General features: G+C 39.3%; 1 protein-coding gene across 6 annotated transcripts in view; it reads left to right on the top strand.

Moving 5' to 3' along the window:
• grip2a (glutamate receptor interacting protein 2a) overlaps positions 1-23,348 on the top strand; it is a 34,799-nt gene extending 11,451 nt beyond the window's left edge. For 4 of the 6 annotated variants that reach the window (XM_051424151.1, XM_051424150.1, XM_051424153.1 and 1 more), the window contains exons 7-24: positions 41-186; positions 2,591-2,738; positions 2,834-3,003; positions 6,238-6,366; positions 6,603-6,764; positions 8,201-8,387; positions 10,787-10,932; positions 11,029-11,109; positions 11,498-11,561; positions 12,021-12,166; positions 13,556-13,700; positions 14,000-14,139; positions 14,838-15,020; positions 15,109-15,268; positions 17,172-17,286; positions 17,591-17,815; positions 20,613-20,759; positions 21,306-23,348. In XM_051424151.1, coding sequence (XP_051280111.1) covers positions 41-186; positions 2,591-2,738; positions 2,834-3,003; positions 6,238-6,366; positions 6,603-6,764; positions 8,201-8,387; positions 10,787-10,932; positions 11,029-11,109; positions 11,498-11,561; positions 12,021-12,166; positions 13,556-13,700; positions 14,000-14,139; positions 14,838-15,020; positions 15,109-15,268; positions 17,172-17,286; positions 17,591-17,815; positions 20,613-20,759; positions 21,306-21,503 — 2,692 coding nt within the window. In that variant the 3' untranslated portion in view covers positions 21,504-23,348. The other 2 variants (XM_051424152.1, XM_051424155.1) reach the window with 2 other exon arrangements.
• Positions 23,349-23,620: the final 272 nt, after the last annotated feature.

Here is a 23,620-nt window from a genome sequence, read left to right as displayed (position 1 = left end):
TTTATATTTTCTCTCTCTTTCTCCTAATGTGTTTCTCCAGAGAGAGCACTTTGAAGGCCGGAGACAGAGTATTGAGCATAGACGGGATGCCTTTAAACAGAGAGAAGCATGCTGACGCTTTGACCATGCTGATGCAGAGTGGCCAGGAAGCCCTGTTCCTGATTGAGTATGACGTCTCTGTCATGGGTGAGCAAACACACACACACACACACACACACACACACAGACACACACACACAGACTATGTGGAGGCATGGTAGGGCAGTGTTGCTCTGAGGGTAAATAATGTGGCCGTTTGGCTGCATGGATGTGAGTGAGTGTCTGTGCTGGAGACGCCACTAGGAGAGTCACACTGGCCCATGAGCACACTTCAACAGGGGAAGGGTAGATGGGTAATATTCAGTGTTTTATTGTAATGTGTTGAGCTCTCTACACTTGGCAGGTTTAATCCCAATATTTAAAAAAAATATTACATTTTGTACCAGTACATTTTGTACTTGTCTTTATTTTTCAGGCAGTTTGTTAACACATTTTTTTAACATCATAAAACAAGGTTGGATGTGAGCAGTAGTCAGAGATCTTATGGTATGTCCCTAAGCCCTGGTAATGCCACATTCTGTATTTCTAGGGGCAGGATGACAGGCTTTCAAATGAGTGTTTTAAAGGGCCACTCCAGTACTGTACTTCTATAAAGTTGAGGGATTCACAAGAGACGGTTTACAAGTAGAATGGTCAAAATCAAAGCAGCAGAGGCCAAGATATCCAAATTTTTTGTAAAGGTCCAAAGAAAATACTACATTTCCCATGATGCAACTAGCTAGCATCTTTTTATTAGAACTTCCCAGTCTTTCAAACTCCACATTTCAGTTTGTAGGCTTCCTGATATAAATGTGTAGTCGTGCACAGGCCAAGATAATCCTGATGACATCACTATGACCTCATCTGGTATATGGAGTATAAACTTCACATAGGGTTAAGTCTCTAATGCAAAAAATAATAGTAATCCACAATTCCCCTCAAATGACTTAGAAATTAAGTAACAAACCTGTTTTTAAAATGTAAGGAGTAGAAAGTACAGGTATTTGTGTAAAAATGTAAGGGGGTAAATATAAAAACAGAATAATACAGAAAAATAAATACTAAAGTTAAGTAGAGATACTGAAAAAACTACTTAAGTACAGTAATGAAATATTTGTACTTTGATACTTTTGCCCTCTACTGTTGAGTACTACTAAACTGACTTTTACATGTGAAATAGGTGGAATGCCCCTTTAAATTAATTGTTGATGGAATTTAGTAGACAGTAAATATCAATATTATTTTGCCGCACAGGTTTCATTTGTTAATGTTTCTTTCTTTCATTTTTTGACTCCATGTTGTGAAAAGGAGCAACCACCAGCACAAGTCAGTTTCACTGTGAGTGTACAAAGTGAATCAAATCTATTTTGAGCTCCTCACCACTGGGTCAAAAAGTAGTAAAATATGCCTCTGAAGACAGGAACTCACTACAGTGTATAACCTCCATTTGGTCATGGTGACTAATTCTCCATAAGATCACAAACTCTGCACTGCTCTGAGCAAAATAGGGCAGGTCACCAAGGACAGTTGACACACATTATCTTTCTGTCTCCAGACCAGAACCAGTCAGAGGGTTCACAAGTGAAATCTGGAAAATAAATGTAACATTATTTTTCAGTTTAAGCTGGTTACAGATTTGTCAAATGCTCAAGCTCACTCTCTGTAACATCGTTGCAATTCTCAAAACATTAAGATCAATCACCACATAATTTTATACTGAGCAGCACAAGACTTAATTTGTCCTGCAAAAGAAGTGAAGTGCTCAGTCAAAAGTAGCAAGGTGAAATGTTGAGTTGGCTCTTTAAGGAGGAGACTTTAGTTTTTGCAAGATTTATAGAAAATGCATGGCAGTTAAGAAAGAGAGAAATGTATCCAACATAATAAGACATTTAGGTTATGTAAATTGAATGTTATGAAATGTTCAGTGTTTATCATAGTGAAAGCTCTTTGAATAAAGCTCCTGTTGAGGTCTTCACCGTGCCCTTATCTTGTGAGATGTACTTTAAGTTTAGCTCTTAAATAATAATCCAAACTTTAAAAATAACAATTTCATTTAGTTTTCACAGAAATTATTGACAGAAATGAATGAAATGCTGAGATATAGGCCAAGCTGTGTATATTTTTAAAGTTTTCTTGCACCTCTTAAAATGAAGAAGGCCTCGCGACTGCCTGTGAAGCTTTGGCGACCCCTAGCGGGAGGTCGGGAACCTGTGGTCTAAATGATAGCTGAGGAGCTGCATCTGTAATCTACATTGTACAGCAGTCAATAAATTGCACTAAACCCTGACAATAAGCATGTTTCTAAATGAATCTGAAGACTCACCTGTTGTCAGTTCTTGGGGAATTATGACAATACCAGATTAATGAAAATATGAAACATTTATGTGTAAAAGGTTATGGTGTTTGGGTGCAGTATTTTACATGTAGGAGTTTACACAATGAGCATCCAGTTACAGATCCATCCAGTAATCTTGATGATCTCTATCATGTCTGTGTGTCTTATCTGTTTCAGAGGCAGTGCAGCAAGCCTCAGGCCCTCTGCTGGTGGAGATAGTGAAAAGTCACTCTGCCAGCCTGGGGATCAGCCTCACCACCACAATATACAGGAACAAACAAGTTATTATTATTGACAAGATAAAGCCAGCCAGCGTGGTGGAAAGGTGAAACTAGAATCTTACATTATTCTGCTCCACAGACACTTTCCTGTTAAACAACAACTTTCCTGATACAACCTGCCGCTTTCTCACTCTCTCAGGTGTGGAGCACTGCATGTAGGTGACATCCTTCTTTCTATAGACGGGACCAGCACAGAGCACTGTTCTCTGATGGAGGCCACGCAGCTGCTTGCCAGTACTTCTGATGTTGTAAAACTGGAGATTCTCCCAGCCAGTCAGAGCAGGCTACCTGTCAGACCTCAAGACACAGGTATGTCCCAGAGGTGATGCAAAAAAACAGCAAATAGATTGCAACAGAAAAAGCAAATCAGAGACTTCTGAGAATCAACAGCAAAAGAGTAAATCATCTGAGACAAAGCCAGTGATAAGCATGACTATATATTATTTAGGGCTTCAACTAACAATATTTCATTGTTGATAGTTTTATTGATGTGTAAAATCTCAGAAAATGGTGCAAATGGTGCCTGTTTTTGTTCAACTGAGCATCAAAAACTCAAAGATACTTAATTTATAATAGTATACATCAGAGAAAAACAGCAAATCTTCACATTTGAGAAGCTGGTATTTTAAATAATTTATGATAATTGTTAGAAAATAATTTTCTATGGATTAAATCTGCAGATTTAAGAACTAATAAAATAATGTATGATGTTTTTACCATATCATGCAGCCCTAATTGCAGGGTGGCATATTCTCAAAGCTGTGCTAAAAGACAAGAGTGCAATTAATAATGATTAGAAAAAAGAAATATGAAGGTTTAATTTTTATGTGACTTTATGCTTCTGTTCCACTATAATTTTACATTTTACTCCACTATAAAGTATCTAGTTACTCGTTAGTCACTTTACAGATTAAAATTTTACATAATAGAAACACTTATAAAATACAACATATCGAGATTAAAGATGAAACCAGAACCAGTGGTTTACAACCTTTTGGCCTATGACCTCTTACTTAAAGAGGAGTCTGTGAAAGAGGTCAAATTTCTTAATATTTCACAAACACGAACGGTATCTAAATTAGATAAATTAGCTCCACCCCAACTAGCAGCAGTAAAAAGCTGCTTACATATTGTTGCATCAGTTCAAACAATCTAAAAATGTTCAATATTTTTGAGTGTATTTAGTTAAAAAGACTCCTGTACTTTTACTTGTAATATTGTATTTCTGCAGCGTGATAGTGGTACTTGTACTTAAGTAAAGGATCTGAGTACTTCTTCCACCACTTCATGTAATAAAGGTATTAAAATATGTGTATATTAACCTGGTGGGCTTTAAATGTTTTTAAGTATATGTAAAATGTATAAATGTCACAATTTTATATCAAAATATAAAATAAAATTCTGTACATGTTCGAGTGAAAATATGCAAATACATAGGTCAATGCAACGGATTCACAGAGGACAATGTCGACTAATTGACTAATTATTTCAGTGCTACGTGATTTAAATCCTTTGAAGAAGTTCCGCATGTACATTGTGGAGAATATAAAGTAGACCTGCTGGAGTTCCAGCATGTTCTCCTCACTATATTGTTACTGGTCTGCTCTTAGCCGTTTTACCTACAGCTGTAAAGAGCCTGGCTGCCTCCCAGCTGCCTTCTTTCATGTACTGTGAATCAGCCTGTGTGTATATGTGTGTGTGTGTGTGTGCGCGCACACTGCCGACCACAATCCCTCTGCCTTTTGGGTACACACTCGGCCTCTTATGCATACCAACAAGCCACACACACAAACACACTTTTCTCTGTCAGAGATCATGTTCGTGCCATGTCCTGCAGGCTTATTTCTGGGTCAGCAGCTGCAGGGGCTCCTTAACATGTAAGCATGAGAAGAATCACACAACATGACAAAGAGAAATAAGATGTAGTTTAGTCTTCTGTTGGGTCACTGTATTCTTTCTTCTGCTATTTCTTTCTTTATCCCTTGTTAATTTTTTATCTGGTCCACTCTTCAGTGTTTCACTTTTATTTTTGCCAAACTTTCATCCTAATTTACAGGCTTATTTCCTCTAAAGACAACATACAGATGATACTTTCTAAGTAAAATTATTTAACTGCACTGGCTCCTGTTGACCATTAAACAACCTCAATTCAAAGTGCAGCCCAGGTGTCACTTCTCTATGATATTACAGGCATGTATCTTCTGAAATTCCTATTCAGTAATTATTCACTGAATAGGCGCCATGACGTTTTGATAAAACTATATTTTCACAGCTTCTTCTCTCCCCCCTCCGAGGATAAAGCATGATTATAAGATGCAATTTGTCTAATCTCCTGTGGGGATTTAATAAGACTGATATGGCCACTAAGAGATTAGGAGTTAATGTTTCTTTCCACCCGCGTAGATCAGGAAAAAAACACAATTTCTTGGAGAGCTTCCCCTAGGTGAGCTTAACATAAGCTGCCAGAGCCAAAGCTTTACAGGTTTTGATTGAGTCCGATAGAAACTGGTTCTCCGTAAAGGGCTGGAGGTTTCTCCTGCGAGTGTTCTGATTACATACGGTTGGATTTAACCAGGTTCCTTGAATATGGCAAACATCCCAGGCACTACCGCAGTCATGCATGTTTCCAGCAAATCCTCCATCCATGTGAGCAAGTTGTCAGAGATTAGACCCCTGCAAATGAAGCAGCGAGGATTACTGTCACATGTAACACTCTGTGACAATTTTAGCTAAAAGAATCTGTAAAGGAAAGTTAATTATTGAGGTTAGTGTCACACGAGGGGTCAGTTGATTCCCTTTAAGTGCTTCACAGATACTGTTTGACTGAATGCGCTGCGTTATGCAGGCTTTGACATGAGGGATAAGACGCCTTTCAGAATTACCAACAATCTGTGCTCTCCATTTGGTTTAAAGCAGGAAAAGTCAACAGAATAGCTTTAAAAAAAAAAAAAAAGAATATTATCACACAGGATTAAATTAAAACACAGTTAGACCAAACTGTCTGCCAATCAGAGGCAGAAACAGACACCATGCATCATCAGCAATCAAGCTTTCAGCTGTTCCCAATCAAGGTCAAGCCTCATGCCTCCTAACAGCCAGTATCACTTCCTGCTGAGCGTAACAACATCATGCCCAGTGGTCAACTTTCTCAGACTGTTTTTGCACCTTCGGGCTCTTTTGAATATGAAATTATAAAAATGATCTCCAGTTTGCACTTAGCTTTTTGGAAGCTTGCTAGTAAAAGTAAGATTTTTTTTTTTTTTTTACCACATTCCATTCAGCCAACTCAGCTCTGTGTGTCTAAGTGATTCTCAGATGCTCATCAAAATACATTAAACCACAGGATTTAATCTAGTGTACCATGACGAAAACATCAAATATCAATTACTCTGCTCTGAATTATCCTCCAGGCACTGTGCAGTGTGGTACAAATTTAGACATGGGAATGAAAGCGTGATTTCATGGGTAGAATTTAGAAAAGTATACAACAGAGGAGTGGATTTGGTTTACTTAATGGATGTGTTTGCCTCCGTACTGCTGCAGTAAAAGTGCAGAAGAGCAACCATCATCACTGGGACCAAAGCAGCAACTACTGCCATCCCCCACATGCCAGCCACGGCAAGACATGGAGCAGCCCAAGCCACCCACACAACCAGCAGGACCACTGCAAATGTAAGTTATCACTTGTGACAGCACTGCTGCTGGCGAGACACCATAGCAGGAGCTTTTTTTTCTTCAGCACGTTTCTTAAATCGTTTCCACGAGGTTTATTCCAACACTGCATTTCTTTCTTTAGTTCCCATGAGCGTATTCTGCAGCTGTGGACGTGAATAAAAATGTCATGGTTGATGTGATTCGCTCGAACTGTACAAGGCTTTTGATACGTGTAGTGCTATGTCTCCTTTCAGCTCTGGTGAGTGGTGGCTTCTCCCCTTCCTCCACAGCCACCTCAGGCTTCAGCAGCCAGGGTAGCAACACGTTGCCCTGCCCCATCCCTCCGATCGCTCCCAACAGCCCCCGCAGCTCGACTGGCAAGAGGAGGAACAGGAAGAAGGACCACAAGAGCTCACGTATGACAAACCGCCTTCCTTTTTGTTCCACGTTAAAGCATTGGTTCAAGCCATTTACATGAAACATATTTCCTCATTTAAAGCTGGTGTGTAGTGCAGATTGTTTTGGTTTTTTTCTCCCTGAGGTGTGTGAGATTTACAGGTGTGTGTACCTCTCTATAAAATGCAATACAATTTAAACAGCACCACAAACTGCAGCCTCCAGAAAATGATTATGAAGTTGAATCAACACCTCTTTAAAACAGAATATTATAACCTGCAGGACTGTTGTATTAGACTGCATTATTTTTAGCTAAGTGCTCCTAATAAACTGGTATCTGAGTGTAAACCTACCAGATTTCTGCCTCCAGCTTTGCTCTTTAACGCAAACATATTTTTATTACTTTTTGGCAGTTTGATATATACAGTACAGTTATCCATACATACAGGCTTGTAGTTGTAGGCTTATTTATAGTATCAGTGGACAAATGAATGCATTAAAAATAAAAGAGATAAATGTAGTACTTGTTAAAACAAGATAATCTTCATCACTGGACAGTTTTTATAGATATTTTTCAGTGTGAATTCAGTAGCGTAGTAGTAGGCGTCCCCGCTACCAACGTTCATGTCACCCTCATGATGAATCATAATCACTGAACCCTTTAACTACTCTTAACTTTAGGGGTTAGGGTTAGCGCCATCATCAGGTCAAAATTTCAATGTGTCAGATACTTTGATTTTATGGCCAAAGACCTAAATACACACTAAACGGAGATGGTGAAGATGGTAAACATATCTGTTAAACATCAGCATGTTGTCATTGTGAGCATGTTAGCATTAGCATTTAGCTGAAAGCACCGCTGTGCCTAAGTACAGACTCACAGAGCTGCTAATATGATCTGTAGACTCTTATTATTGTGCGAATCACAAATGAAGATCTATTAGTATAGGGAATGTGACGTCATCAACAGCAAGTCGGACACTTTTAGAAGACACCAACTGTGACTTATGATGTGAGAGTGTCCTCCAAAAATGGCAGCGCTGCCCCAGAATGCTCTGTGAGTTGAGTCAGACATCTCAAAACCCAATTGAATGAAAACCAAAAGCTTCCTGCAGGGCTGAATCCCCTTGCTAAGATAGATGGATATATTTATAATTTAGGTGAACTTACCCTTTAAATATTTATTTGCAGTGCTGTTACAACACCTTTCCCTCCCGTTTTGCCCCCTCGCTGTGTTAACAGATTTGTCTGATCACTGACGTAAACACGACTGACGTAAACTCTGATATGTGACTCACTTCCCTTTCCATTCCCATGTTGTCTCTGTGGGTGCATGTCTCTTCCCCTTACCCTCTTCCATTTTTTGTCTCCCACAATCCTTCTCTTGCTCCATTTATCTGCCACTTCTCCACTATTATCCCTCTCTGATGTGTCCCCTCCCTCCCTGTCCCTCTAGTATCTCTGGCGTCCAGTTCTGTCGGCCCAGGGGGGCAGGTTTTTCATGTGGAAACAAGTGAAGTCATCCTGAGGGGGGATCCGCTCACAGGTTTTGGGATCCAGCTGCAGGGGGGTGTCTTTGCCACAGAAACCCTGTCCGCTCCCCCAGTCATCCGCTTTATTGAGCCCGACAGCCCAGCTGAGAGGTAACGCACTGAGACACCTAACCAGTAAACAAATATCATATAGGGAGTCACCTTGAACGAGACGGCCCCAGTGCTAATCATTCAGCCACATGTGAAAAAAGGCAAATTATAGCCTGGTGTCTCTCTGAGTATTTCAACTGAAGGCATTAGAGCTGCGTTAGTATAATGCAGAGGTTCACAAAATGGGCCTAAAGAAGGGGTCACAAGACAAATTTGAGGGGTCATAAGATGATTAAAAGCAGAAAAACATACTGTGTACTGTGCAAAGTAATGCTTATCTTTTCAGAATCTCATCTAATCTTTGCTTTTCATTATCAGTGCTAGCAGCGTGGCTCTGGGTGGCAGTCAGTCTGTCCACCACTTTGGTTCGGATTGATCAATAACTATTTAATGAATTCTCATAACATTTTGTAGACATTCATGGATTCAGGATGAATCCCAATAGCTTAAGTGATCCCCTGACTATTCCTCCAGCACCAATTTAATTTATGACTTTGATACTCAGCCATTCCCATCAGCCTCAGTTTTGCCAACAGAATTGTATAAAAAGCTTCCTAAACAGGAAATAATCTGCTCAACGTCATCCAAATCACTCGTTCTACACAAAAATCTTGCTGTTACTGAGTTCACTGTTTGGGTTCATTGTACAGTTTTAAATATAATGTGAAATTTCCATAAAAAATGTCAGCCAGTTGTCATCAGTTTACCAAATGAAAGAAAAAGGGTCCTTTTTTTAAGGAAAGAAGTTGGGAACCACTGTGCTAGACTAAGTGAACGTGGTAAAAAAAAAAAACACCAGCCAAACATAAGCATGTTGGCATTGTCATTGTGAGTATGTTAGCATGCTTCGTTTTAAGGGCTTTAGTGCTTGTCACCTCTTGGCGTGGTGACGTTTTATTTCCTTAGTGAGGGAGGTCACAGCCCTAAAAGGTCAACAGATGTTCTCAGTAATTTGTAATGACAGTAACTTTAGTCTCGAGTGTGTTTCTGACTAATGTAGAGGAGCAGTCATCTGCAGCAGTACATGTATCACACATTATTCATGAGCCATTGATTCAGCCAGTGTTTCTCTTTTTAATGGTGAAAAGCATCCTATTGGTATGTAGCATTGTATTGATCAAGACTACGTGTTGCAGTCTAATTAACACACAGCTCCGGATCAGGCCAGTGCATTGTATCTGTCCTTGTCTTGCAAGATTAATGACGGTGTCTGTGCCGGCAGTGCAGGGCCATCTCCCCTGGGTCTTGTAACACGATTAGTCCAGCAGCACTTGGACAGGAGTGACTCAAGTACAGCATCCGACTGTGATGTTGGTGTCTCAGCCTCCACACAAGGTTAATGAGCAGCGGTGGTTAGTGAATTAATATCAGTTGACAGTGCTTCGGCGTTTGCCCTTGCAATTAGGGGTCTGATTAAATGTGTGATATGTGTGATTATTTTTTATTTTCTGTATGTGTGCTCACTGACTGAGGTGATTTTGTAAGTTCAATCTAGGTCAGTGAGCCAGTGTGTTCGTGTCAAGACTAGAGGCAATGTGTCATTTTATAGATGAAATTTTATACCTTCAGCCTATGAGACGTGGTGTCTGTGTGTGCTGAATGTGGCACTTGTCAGAATAATTTCACTGAAAGCTTTGCTGATGGTTAGATTAATTAATTATAAAGACAGAGAGTTATTCACCCAAAATGTTGGCGATTGATTAATCTTAAATTATTCATGAAGCAAAGGTTGGTTTTGTTTTTAAATGTTTTTTTTATTTAATATCCTTGAGACACTCTTTAGTTTTACTTGCTGATATATTTAAATAATATTTGTATCTGTTTTAATTATGTGTGTATGGGATGACTGCATTAGTTTTAATGAGGTTTACATAAAAAACTGGCAGCTAAGTGTGTGTATATGTAATTTGTTCTTTCTTGATCTTAATGAAACCTGAATAAATGAAGATTACCTAACTAAAGATGACATATTCAGACTAAACAATTAACGGATTGACTGGGGGGGGGGGTTTTACTAATCGACAATTAGAATAATTATTATTTTCTGCTGTAGCTAGAATTCAGGACAGTTATTTAACACTATACAAGGTTGTATAATGAAATGAAAGTCTGCAGTTCCTTCATGCTACACACAATAAAAAGATAATTAAATTTACAGAATAACATAGAAAATAAATAAAATAAAATAAACCAATACATATACAGTTATTTATACACATTATATACATACACGCACACACTCTGGAAATAATTGGGAAGTACATATTTTGAATTTGTGTCTGGGGAAATGTAAACAGCAGTAACAAGTTAGTGCTAATATCCATTTTATTTTTTAATCCTGTTGCTTTTACACCATTATAAAAACTGCTTTTTGTGTGTGTTTTTTTTCCTGTGTGAAGGTGTGGGCTGCTGCAGGTTGGGGACAGACTGTTGTCCATTAATGGGATCCCAACTGAAGATGGCACTTTGGAGGAAGCCCATCAGCTGCTCAGAGACTCCGCACTGGCCAATAAGGTCACAGTGGAGATTGAGTTTGATGTTGCAGGTATCATGTTGTGAATTTCTTATTTCTTATTGTGAGCTCTTGTTACATTTGTGCCTTCCTTCCTCACATTTATCTTTTACTTTTAAATCCAATTAGAGTCAGTGGTTCCCAGCAGTGGCACCTTCCACGTTAAACTACCCAAGAGGAGAGGAGTGGAGCTTGGCATCACCATCAGTGGTGAGTTTGTCAGCATAGAGTCATACAGCAGGGGGCAGTGTTGCTCAGTAATGCTCCACAGACCTGCACGCTGTAAATGTCCTTTTGAATCAATGTTCTGTGATCCATAAAACACAAGGCTTCCAAAACCATGAGGGCACATACCTCATTACCTCTGAATAATACTGGCCTGTACCAGCATTCATCATGACCCTTTCAGCTCTAACTAACTCTGAAAAACACGGACAGGAAGCTTAATTAGTGCAACAAAAAGAAAAGAAAGTTGAGGGTTTTGTTTTTTGTTTTTTTTAATGTTTCCAAGTTTACACTGTCTTATCTTCTCATCCTACTCATCGTCATCCTCATCCTAGAATAAAAAAACATGTGAATTTTTCTTCTGTTTTAACAGCAAGTAAGAAACCTGGCAAGCCCCTCATCATCTCTGACATCAGGAAAGGAAGCATAGCACACAGGTATGTCCTATAAACACACAGCTAATGATATTACTGCTGAACACACATTACAGCTCTCACAGCAGTTAGTCATGTAATTGTTCTTGGAAATGCAAAAGCGGTCCGTGGCTTTCAGTTCCGGTGCAGGTCACATTAGAGAGACGTCATTTTGCTTTACAGTGCAGGGGGTGAAGTAGGTTCTAGGTTCTAGGCTTATGTGGGATTATTCACGAGCAAAATAAAATTGTTGTGAATCCACTGTGTAATACAAGCCTAATTGGATTAAGCTATCAAAACTGGATCAGTAGGGCAGCCACATTTCAGAAGGGCTCAGTGTTGATTAGGTTGAGGGTGAGGTTACGGTCACCCCCAAGAATCCCACTGAGACACCAGGCTAATAGGATTCTCATACTGAGTCAGGAGATGCAGCTCCCTGGTCCCAGTTAATAGTTGTGATCCTCTTGCTCTTGTGTCTGTTAGAACAGGCACTCTGGAGCCTGGAGACAGGCTTCTGGCCATCGACAGTGTGCGTCTGGAGAACTGCACCATGGAGGACGCCATGCACGTCCTGCAGCAGGCCGAGGACATGGTCAAACTCCGCATCCAGAAAGATGAGGACAACATTGGTACAAATAATGCCTTCAAACACCAAATACACATCCTGTATAGAAGCAGCAGTGGGAAATAACCAAGTACATTAACTCAAGTATTGTACTTAAGGACAATATTTACATTTGATGCTACTTTATGCTTCAACTCCATGATAAACTATATATAATATATATATAATAAATTACATTTAAACCAGTTCCAGTTCCTTTTTGCCTTGTGACCCCTTATAAATAAGCATTGTCCTAGTTGAGGCCACTTGATGTCTATAAGTTAAATCAAAAAGTGATTTCTCGTTTTAAACGTCTCCAGTGATTTCATTTAAATAACTGTTTGAGGCCTAAAGAAGTAAAATGATCCACATTTTCACCAAAAAGGACTGGACTTGGGCTGCAACTAACCCTTCATAAGTCTTGCCTGGAGCCTCTGTGCCTCTGTGCTCCGATAACAGTTGTGCAAGCTTCGATTAACTTTCTCCTTTCCTTCTTCCTGTCTGCCCGTCTGTGTTTAAAAGATAAAGCAACACATAGAGCCAAGTTAAGTTAGATAATGTTAGCAAAATGCTATCTAACTAGCTAGGGTAACTAATGATTGATGTAAATTAGTTATCTTGTTAGCTGGCATTTTGCTAACATTACCTAGCTAATTTAAGATGTGATGTCATTTCTGTCTTCAAACCATCCTCAAAATGTGGTTGTCTTTTCAACATAGACGAACCTAGCAGGTAGCAGATCCGAGTACAGGAACGAAGAAAGTTGGGAGCACAGAACAAAAATGGGGCGGGACTCAAGACTGGTCAATTCTTTGCTTTATTGATTTTCTTTATTTTATTTTTGGTCCATATAAATATCAGATAATAGTAACAAATGTCTATTTCAGGTTGCCAGAGCCCAAGTTGACATATTCAAATGTCTTGTTTTGTCGCCAAACAGTCCAAACTCCAAATATATACATTTTAATATATTAGAAAATTAAGAAAAACAGCTAATATTAATATTCCAAAATCTGGAACCAATTTTCTGTTGTCATTGTATCGGCTCTACTCTGGATTAATTACCCAGCTGTATATAAAATAGTTAAAGTAGCTCCAAGTACTGACAATGTAATCATGTCATAAGATCTTTTTACTGATAATACTTCTGTACTTTCACTTAAATAATAGTTTGACTTTCTCTCTTGTATAGGTACTTTTACTTAAGTAAATAATGTGAATATTTCCACTGTGTATAAGCCATACAAAAATTCTAAATCAGTACAATGAGTTAAATAGCTCCTATTATTTATCCATTTACACAAACATTTTAACATTTTATCATAAAATTGTTCTATCTTCGCAGGGTTTGTAACATCTGTGTAATGTTGAGTCTTATTTATGGTATCTCTACTGTCTCCCGCTATTGCTATAGATGAGTTGGAGATGTCCGGCTCTATAATCTACACAGTTGAGCTGAAGAGATATAACGGACCACTCGGCATCACAATTTCTGGCACAGAGGAACCCTTTGACCCCATCGTCATTTCTGGCCTCACTAAGAAAGGCCTGGCAGAGAGGTGAGGAATGGGGATTAAGATGGTTTTAGAAGATGGTAACACTTAAATTAGGCTATTGTTAGTCATATCTGCAAAGGAAACCTTTTTCTTTTTGTCATTGTTAGCATGTTAGCTCAGTTTTCTTTCTTTTTTTCTAAAATAAAGAAGACTGTTAACAATGGTTGTCTCGTCTTTTTCTGTAACAATAAGCCTCTTTGTTCCCGTCTCAGTCAGCGCACTGGCAGTCTGACAGGCCCGCCTGCCGGTACTGTCTGGTATACTCTGGTATCTCTGTCTCCTCTGCTCTCCTAACCCTGCAGGACCGGAGCCATCCATATAGGAGACCGAGTCCTGGCCATTAATGGGGTCAGTCTGAAAGGAAAGCCACTGAGCGAAGCCATCCATCTCCTGCAGATGGCCGGGGAGTCAGTCACCCTCAAGATCAAAAAACAAGCAGACAGTATGTTTTTTATTTTTTATTTTAGTTATTATTATATTATTTATTTTCCCTTTTTAAAGGTCCAGTGTGTAACATTTAGGAGGATATATTGATTAATGTGTAATCACCTGAAAACACAAACCTTCATGTTTCTACAGTAGCCCAGAACGGGCAAACTGAGTTTTGCAGCCACAGTAGTTTCTCCTTTAAATACAGACGCGAGCAGTGTTCAGTTAGTTGCAATCTGCAACTTAACTGCTGGACGCCACTAAATCCTATACACTGGACCCGTATTTACCCATAGCAGTTGATTAAAACTGATCTTACAAATACAGCTGCAGTATTGAGGGGAAAAAAACAAGCAAAATAGAATTTTTCTATAGTTTTAGTCTGATGGTAATTTTTTCCATGAATCTTCCAGCCCAGTTGAGCCAGTGTTCACTTATACATTGCCTTCATCCTTTGCAGATTGTATGTTTATTTATATGCAACTTAATAGCACATACACTTACATAGCACTTTTCAGTAGTGGGAAAAGAGTAGAGGGAGAAAATTAGACAAAGATAAAGTTAGTTTTAATATTGATTTAGTTCTTTCTGAGGCCTAAAGGCAGTGAAAGTGAGGCAGTTTTTATTTTTGCATTTAAAAAAAAAAAAAAGAGGCAGGAAGTGAGTTTCTTCCTTGTTTAATGCTGATTTGACACTCGTGTTCATTCCCAGAGTCTGATGGTCGGCAGCTTCCGGACAGAGAAGCTGGCTTTCTAAGTGACACAGAGGATGAACTGACAGACTTCCAGAAGACCAGTAAACACTCAGAGGTCTACTCTGCCACTGTACCCAGTATAGACTCTGCAATGAGCTCCTGGGATAGCTCAGGGTTTGATGCAGGCTACGGTAGCCAAGGTGAGGTCCACTAGACGCTCACTGCCTAAAAATTACCCATCTCCTTACTTGCATCTAATGAGGTCAGTTGATTTTCTTGCTTTTTCAGGGACTTATCTTCACAAAGCATCCGATATATTGCTCAATCCAAATGAGTGGCGGCGTACGAAGCACAGGAGCCAAACCAGTTCCAGCTCTGCAGGCCTAGTCCACCACCCAGCGCTGTACGATGGGAGATTCACTGAGGATGAGTGGGACAAGATACCTGGGTAAGCGCACACAGCTGCTGTTTACTTCCTGTTGACATCTTGTTTTCTGCCATTGCAGCTTTTAAGTGTTTTTGATTTCATTGTAAAGGGCATATTTAATTTAAATCATATTCTGCATACAGGCAGTGGTGGAAAGTAACAAAGTGCATTTACTCAAGAACTGTACTTAAGTAAATTTTGGGGGTAGTCGGACTTGGACGTAGTTACTTTACATAAAACACATATAATAAGTTTAAAAAATATAAAACATTCTTGAGATTAAACCAGTTCCCAACCTTCTTGGTTTGTGATCTCCCTGACAATAAAGCAGTGCTTAGTCAGGACTAAGGGGCAACCTCTGTGGCTGGAAAATGAAGCCAACAAAAACTGCAGTTCCTCGAACGGCCACTTGAGGTTGGCTGCAGAAGTGGGTCAATCCTCCATATGGCCCAAAAAATGCCCAACTTTACAGCAGAACTAAACATGATTACAGCCGGGTCCAAAAAATGAGCAAAATATCCCGTTCATGACAACTGTACGGGCGTGAATTTTAAAATGTTGAGGTTTAAACTTTTGCATAATTAAGGAAATGGCCGCTTTGAGTGACAGGTGTGTGCTGTCACAGGCAGCTGTTTTCAGTAACCAGGCTTCATTCAGCCCACCTCTGCTCCACTTATGCTCCACCTCTTTACCCCAGCTGCCCCCACTGAGCTTGCACAGCTCTTCAGAATTTTATGGGGGACGTTACGGGACGTTATACAGTCTCTGGTTGGGGACCCTTGTCATGTGTCAGATTCCTATAAATTACCTACCTAACCCTCTAAACTTCTCACATTGGTTTTGTTTGAATAACTGTTAAGAGACCTAACAATTATTAAATTATCCAGTATTTCACAAAAAAAGCAAAGATTTGAGAAAAGCCCCAAAAATGAATACAAAGTTGTGTAACTTATTTCCTGCCTCATTAATCATCTCATGACCCCTCAGATACATTTTATGACACTTTGGAGGGGTCTGACCCCTTACTAAACAACCTAACTGTATATAAAGTAGTTTCTTCCCCTAAACTAGTAACAACAGTTAAAGGCAGTTTACACATTTTTGCATTAGTATTAACAATCATATGATTCAGTTATAGGGGGCATTTTACTGCACATCGACACTTTCACTTTTGATACTTTTAAGTGTATTATGCTCATAATACTTCTACTGAATTCAGGACTTTTACTTACATTGGTACTTTTACTTAAGTAAAGGACCTGAGTACATTTTCCACCACTGTGTATAAATAAAAGCTTCTGTGATTTTCTTTTCCCGTGTTCGGGTTCATTAACTAAAGCAAACTGAATTACTTTCTCTTCATTTTGTGTTGTATGCTTTCATGTTTTGAGCTTTTCCAAACTGTCCTTTTCTCTTCTTTCTCAGGTATTCTCTTTCTCATCTGCTTTACTAACTGCCCACGAGCTCTTTGGTGTTTCACATAGATGCATCTTTTCTGTCACCCTTTGTCCACACCAAAAAAACGTTTCCTCAGAATGCACCTAAAGCGCCCAAGGATACATCAGCCTTATCTGTCTCTTCACACTTGACTTCTTTTTTTTTTTTTTCCTGAACTTTTGTGTCACATGCTTTCAATTTTCTGCTATTTTTTGGGGGGTGACGTTACTTTTGTTTTAAAAAAAAGAAAAAAAAAAAAGAAAAAGAAACTCTTAAAGGCTTTTATCTAATCTAGCGGACTCCTCAGCGTTCGAGCTGCCACAAGTGAGAGAATTTACAATAAACCCTGAATGTGGTCGTGAGAGTTTTTCAAAAGGGATTCTCCAGCACTCAGCCCAAAAACTGCATTTCCCATGCTGCTTTTGTAAGCAGCGGGCCTCAAGACCCACAGGGCTGCTCTCATGTTCTGGTTCCTGCGTTGTCATAGATTCATCAGCCCTCCTCGTTGCCATGGCACCCTGAACCAGGAAGACAGCTTCTGGTCCCAGGCTCTGCAGGACCTCGAGACCTGCGGCCAGTCAGAGATTCTCAGGGAGCTGGAGGTAGGCCACGCCTGTCATCTCCAACCCCCCTTCTCCTCCATCTGCTTTGTCCTACTAGTGTATTCATAGACCGGTGTCAGCCTAAATGACCATGCCAGATAAAGCATTATGATAATCGCCAGAGTGTGTAATCTGTTATTAAATCTGACAAGACAGGCCGGGCACCTGCTGCCATACTGACCGGCTTTTACGCAATGCCCTGGCCTCTTATCAGACTCTGTGTACACAAGAGAGGTTACATGTTTGTTTATGTACTTGTTCATACGGAAATGATAATCCCTTTTTAAATTTTGTGCTCTTTCAGGCATCCATGACAGGTAGCGCTCTTAGTCTGTACCTAGAGGAGAGCAAGACCAACGAAGACTCAATGTTTCAGTCTGAAATTAGTCCTATTAAGAGGGAGGGAATTCATGGCGACCCCAAGAACAAAAGCAACCTGAACATGCCAACTGGAGCCAGAGACGTACCATCCCGGGGCAAAGGGGACCCCCCTGACATTTTGTCCCCTACCACCCTGGCACTTCACAAGGTAGTTCTGTTGGCAAATAATTAAACTTAATGTGTAAGGAATAAACACTTTAGATTAAAGCCCACAAATTACAATGTGAATATTTTCTACCAATTACATAATTACTTGCTACCCAGAGGAGAACAAGGGGCTAACAAATTTGGAGTCAGGAGGGTCCAATTGCTTAACCTTTGTAATTTTATAGTTTCTGTGAAAGAAGTCAAGCTCTTTCACTTGGACCCCAACGTTAAACTTTTGTTAGCATGGCGCTGCCATTTTAGGGGACTGAAAATGTTAACTTTTGAAACCCGTTCCAAAGTGCAATCTTCTGAAGCCACACCTCCATTACCCTTGGTGTGTGAACTGATAAAACGCTTTCGCTTCAAAAAATGGTGAAGACATGGCCTCACTTTGCACATTACTATTATGTTTTTAACAGCGACAACATTGGCGAACTATCAAGCTTTTTTTTGTGTTGCAAGCTCTGCTGAGTTTATTAACACTCTTCCAGCAAAGTGTAGAGTTGCTGCACCATTATGTGATCAGCGGAGACGCAACACAAATCGCCACACACATTTGCCCATCTGCCACAGCAGAAGTGTAGCAAAAGTCACCAATTGAGAGTCCTGGTGTAACCGATGAATTGTCAATATTTCCAACTCTTGGAGCAAATACAATACAGCCATTAATATGTATGTCTGCATTTACAGATTTATCTGCACTTTTTCAGATCTTTATACATATTTACAGATTCTTGTACGCATTTACAAATCTGATTATGCACGTGAATTGAGATACTGTTACTCAAGTCTCTTTTTTTTTTTTTTTTGCTACAATAATGGCACCATATTTTTTGCAAAACCGTTGATGTGTAAATAAGGACTGAGTCAGTTAGACATTGTCTTGTCTGAGGATGCTCTTCTCCAAACTCAGCATTGATCATGAGGTTGATCCTATACTGGATCCTAAAACTACATTACTGTTTTCATTTTAAGCACATATAAATTAAATATTTCATAAATACAGCTATAAAGGTGTACCCTGCTTCCCAGACTTAATGTTTTGATCCCCAACAACAATAATAATAATAATAATAATAAACATTTTACCATATAATTTACCAAAGTATTTTTATACTTTATCACATTTTCCATTCCTGGTAACAATATTAGTGTACCCTGTAATTAAGTACATAAAAACACTTCCCTCATAAACACAAAATTCTCCCTTGAGTCCATTAAGCCAGCCTCTTCCCTTGAACTAGCAGATTTCTATTATTCATTATTATAGATACTAATCCATAATTTTATTTTATTGATACCGCATTTAGTTTGTTGTACTTCCACTGTAATTTGTGGGCAGTATTAATGAAACATCGAGGCCAAAATGGGATAATTGATTGATCCGTCAGCTGCACTCACAGCCTGATGAACATGGTATAAACAACAGTGCCTGCGTGCCTCCTTCACTTGGCTCATTGTGCCTGTCGGTACAGTGTAACTGGACCCAGTGGATACCCGGCCAGTCAGGACTTGCAGTGTGTACAACAAAAACACACAACACTCATTATACATTGCCTTAGCAGCAAGCACATGCTGTGACTCCAGCCAGCGCTTCTGTACTTGTTTGGTGTCATGTGTGCATCTCACTGTGCTGTGTTTGACTGAGCGACTGACTGGGCTCAAACTAAGGGAGTAATAACAGAGCATGTCACAGTCCTGCAGTGTGGAAATGTTTTGAGTTGACACATCTTACATGATGTCATGGAAAGTCATCAAGTCCCACCTTTTTGAAGCTGTTTCTTGTTATGGTTAAAGCTGCTGACCTTGTTATAGAATAGGTCTAAATCCAAAGAGAAACCAATGACACAGAGGCATGTGTCTTCAAAAACTATTTGTAGTTTTTGGTAATGTTTAGTATATACAGAATGTGGATGGTGGACACAATAAAAGACACCTGTGCAGTGCTGTGATATACAGTACAATAGCTGTGTAACCGTTATTGTGTCCAACCCCATGTGTTTTTTCACCTGGCCACTGAATTAAGTTGTAATTTTCTTTTCAAAAGTTAGATGAGAAGATCCATACCACTCTCACATTTGTTGGTATAATATGAAGCTGCATCCAGTCTAGAAAGTCACCGTTTATGAGGAAAGGAAAACAAGATGCATGTTAAATAATGAGCTTTAGAGCTGTTATCTTTGGCTTTTTCCTTCTGTTTCCTGTTCTAGTTTTAAATTAACTGTCTCCAGCTTCATATTAAACAGACGGATATGAGAGTGCCATCCTTCTTCTCATTTTAACTCTTCTTTTTCATTTTATTTAATAATTTATTTTCATTTCCTGTCTGTTAAAGGAAAAACATATCAAAATCTGTTTGCTGTTTACGACAGGAAGAGTACAACTCACTCAGCCTGTGTGAATAGTTTTGTAACGTCTTCTGAGACTCTGAAAGGAGCTTTGTTAAGTTATCTCTGCCTGGTCTCGGAAACTTTAAATTTTTAACGTAAAGCCTGAAACCGGAGATCTGCAGTTGGGAAGTTGCAGACATTTAGGAGGCAACTGGATCTAATAAAAGATGCTATTGAGTTGCATTATTAGAAGGATCCAATATTTGTGGACTTTTACTCAACAGCATGAGTAAAGTCAATATCTGGCATTCTGCTATATCAATTTTTGACCATCCTTTTTAAATCTGTCTCTCACAAATCCCCCAACTTTATGAGAGTGCAATGCAGAATGGCTGGAGTACATTTTATATGTGTAAAAGCCTTAAAGACACAATCCCTGTGTAACTCTGACGTCTCCTGTGTTTGCAGGTGACCATAAGGAAGGACCTTGAGAGCTGTGACTTTGGTTTTAGTGTATCCGATGGGCTCCTGGAAAAAGGGGTTTATGTCAACATGATCCGCCCTGATGGCCCCGCTGACCAAGCAGGGTTAAAACCTTTTGACCGAATTCTTCAGGTACTTTTTACGTCAACCAAAAATACGTTTAAAGAAATTTAGACATTTTGGGAAATTCCCTTTCTGATCAGAGTTATATGATAAGATCAACACCAGTATCGTGTCTGTACACTAAAGCCAACCATCTCCTGGCCTTATTGGGAAAATTGGGAAATTAACTCCTTCAGAGTGTTAGATAAAAATATTGATACCAGTCTCATGTCTGTTTGTTAAAAATGAAGTGACAGCCAGGAGACGGTTAGCTTAGCATAACAACCTAGAAAAGGGGAAACAGATAGCCTATTCTTGTGAATTTTGTGTAACCTCTCCATTTATACATTTAAAATTTTGTTTAAGGTTTTTTTCTTGCTGTTTCCTGTCTAATGTTGTATTATTTACCAAAAAAAAGTCTTAACTTTTTACCTTTTTGTATAGTTTATTTTTCTTTTCTTTATGCTATTTTATCATAGTTTCTAAATGGAGTGTTTCCCTGGTCAAACTATTCATTTTAAAGAAATGTTATAGCATGTTGAATGGTGAATAATTTGATTGATTCTGGTGTTCCAGGTGAACCGTGTCAGGACCAGGGACTTGGACTGTTGTCTAACAGTGCCCCTAATTATAGAGGCAGGAGACTGCCTGGACTTGGTCATTAGCAGGAATCCACTGGCAGCAGCAGACACCCAACTGCCCGACGACTGTGACGACCCTTCCAACCCCCTTTTCTGCTTTCCAGAGCGCAGGACCAACAGCATCGCCCTGTGACCACAAACACTAGCTTTTGAAAGCACCGTAGCGTCGGGACCCTCACACACATCACGGACGGTTAAGTTTGTCACATTGTACCTCTCAGACAGACCTTCACACTCATGTTCAACACACCTAAAAGCATCTCTCACTCACAAAGATACAAGTGCATGTGTTCACTATTGCCAGTTTTAGTCACTGTGTTCACATGATTCAGAGGAGGCTCTGGCTTCAGGGCAACCCCCTCCCTCCCAACCACTTCCCTCTCGAGAGGCAAAGCCACATGCAGGATTATATAAGAGGGGGAGTCATAGCTTCTGACTGAGCCAGAATATCAACACACACGCCTCAGCTCTGGAGAGAGTCAAATGCTGGACACACTGCACGTTTTTACTATCTTTTGCTTTAATGAGCTTCATGCTTCCATTGTAAGAACATTTACCCAGTTGTGTATTTCTTTTTGTTGTACACAAAATATGCACATGCAATGCTTCACATGCATATAAAACACACACACATACACACAGGGTGTTAATGGTCTCAAGGTTTAAATCACGTTGTGCGTATTTTAGTTATTTCGGCCACAACTTGGCTCACTGCCCTCGTTTCCAGTCTCTCCTCCACGCTGCCTGGCCCAGAGAGGTGACAGTGCCTCCAAATAGACAAAATATGCTCTCTGTTACTTGCCAAGTATCATTAACTACATTTTAAAGCCCCTTATATCTTAATACCAGGAGTGCTTGTAAAGACACTCTAACCTTTTATGTTTTAAAGTGGGTGTCCCCGATGGATAAATAGTTTCTGAATGATTTAATTTTTTTGTTCCTGTTTCGATGACTCATCCACATGTTTACAAAGATATTGTTTTCCGTTTCACATTCTGTACATGTTTCTTTCTAACACTGCGTTTGCACATGATGCACATTTCTCTGACATGATCTCTACCCTTTCACTTTTTCACACCTCACTTTCACTATGTGAATCTGCGTCTCTGTGGCATTGCACCAGAATGACTTATGGGTTGGTTTGTGGTCAATCACTGATGCTTCCTTAAGTGAATCACTCATCCTTTCCCCCAAACGGAGGATGAAATGCCTTTCAATTTTCAGTGATGAATGATTTTCTTGTTTTCACTTTCACATGTGACTGGATTCATTTCAGTTTTATTCCTCTCTGCAGTAGCTGTTTTTCCTACCAGTATCTATAAGCATGTTAAGCATGCATAGGGTTTGTCCTCAGAAAGTAGCTCTTCCTTACACTAAAACAACATCGGAGTAATCTGTTTGCTCCAACAGATTCTTTGTGAGGATGCTCCCTTTTTTATCATGACATTGTGTTTTTATAAAGCTTTTGTGTAAGAAAATTTGGCCTGCTCATCCAGCTGCCTCTCTGGTAATAAGAAACATTGTTTCATGTGTTGGCTGAAGTGAAGATGTGAGATAGTTGCACTGTCCCGTTTAGAGCAGCCTGAGACTGATTAATCCTTGGGATGGTAACTTTTTTCAATCTGATTTCAGACTCATGTCTTATATTAAATGTCATGTTGTATACAGAGGCCTATTTTTAAGGTTTTATATTAATTTGCTGTAATGTACCTTTTATTTTACTGTATAATGTATCATGGTATGCAGTGCTTTTTATTTACATTACAAGCACATACAGTATAGTATCTTCACGTAAGCTGTGATACTGAATGTGGCTGTACATTTTCTTTGGTTAATTTCCACGTCCTCCCTGAATACGTCAGGAATCATTTCAAAGGAACTTGAAAGATTTATTGGATATTATTTTATTTTTGTTATTTATTTATTATAAATTAAGAAATGTATTACTTTTTATGGGAATAAAGTTATGAAACCGTAATGGATTTACGCTGTTTGATTTGGCTCTCCCCAACTAGAATATGCACACTGACTTAAACGTGTGTCAATACTAAGGTTTAATGCAAAATCGTATGTCTGTTAAGGTGATTCACCACTTGGATCCAGACTGAAATATCCCAACAACTATTTAATGTAGAGCCATAATATTTGGTTCAGGCATTCATGTTTTGCTCAAGATTAATTGTAATCACTTTTTTGATAACCTGATAAACCTTTCATGTAGCACCATCATCTGGTTAACAACATTTAGTT

The sequence above is a fragment of the Dicentrarchus labrax genome, unplaced genomic scaffold, assembly GCF_905237075.1.
Source record: "Dicentrarchus labrax unplaced genomic scaffold, dlabrax2021, whole genome shotgun sequence".
Lineage (NCBI taxonomy): Eukaryota > Metazoa > Chordata > Actinopteri > Moronidae > Dicentrarchus > Dicentrarchus labrax.
This window is presented reverse-complemented; position numbering and strand designations above follow the sequence as displayed.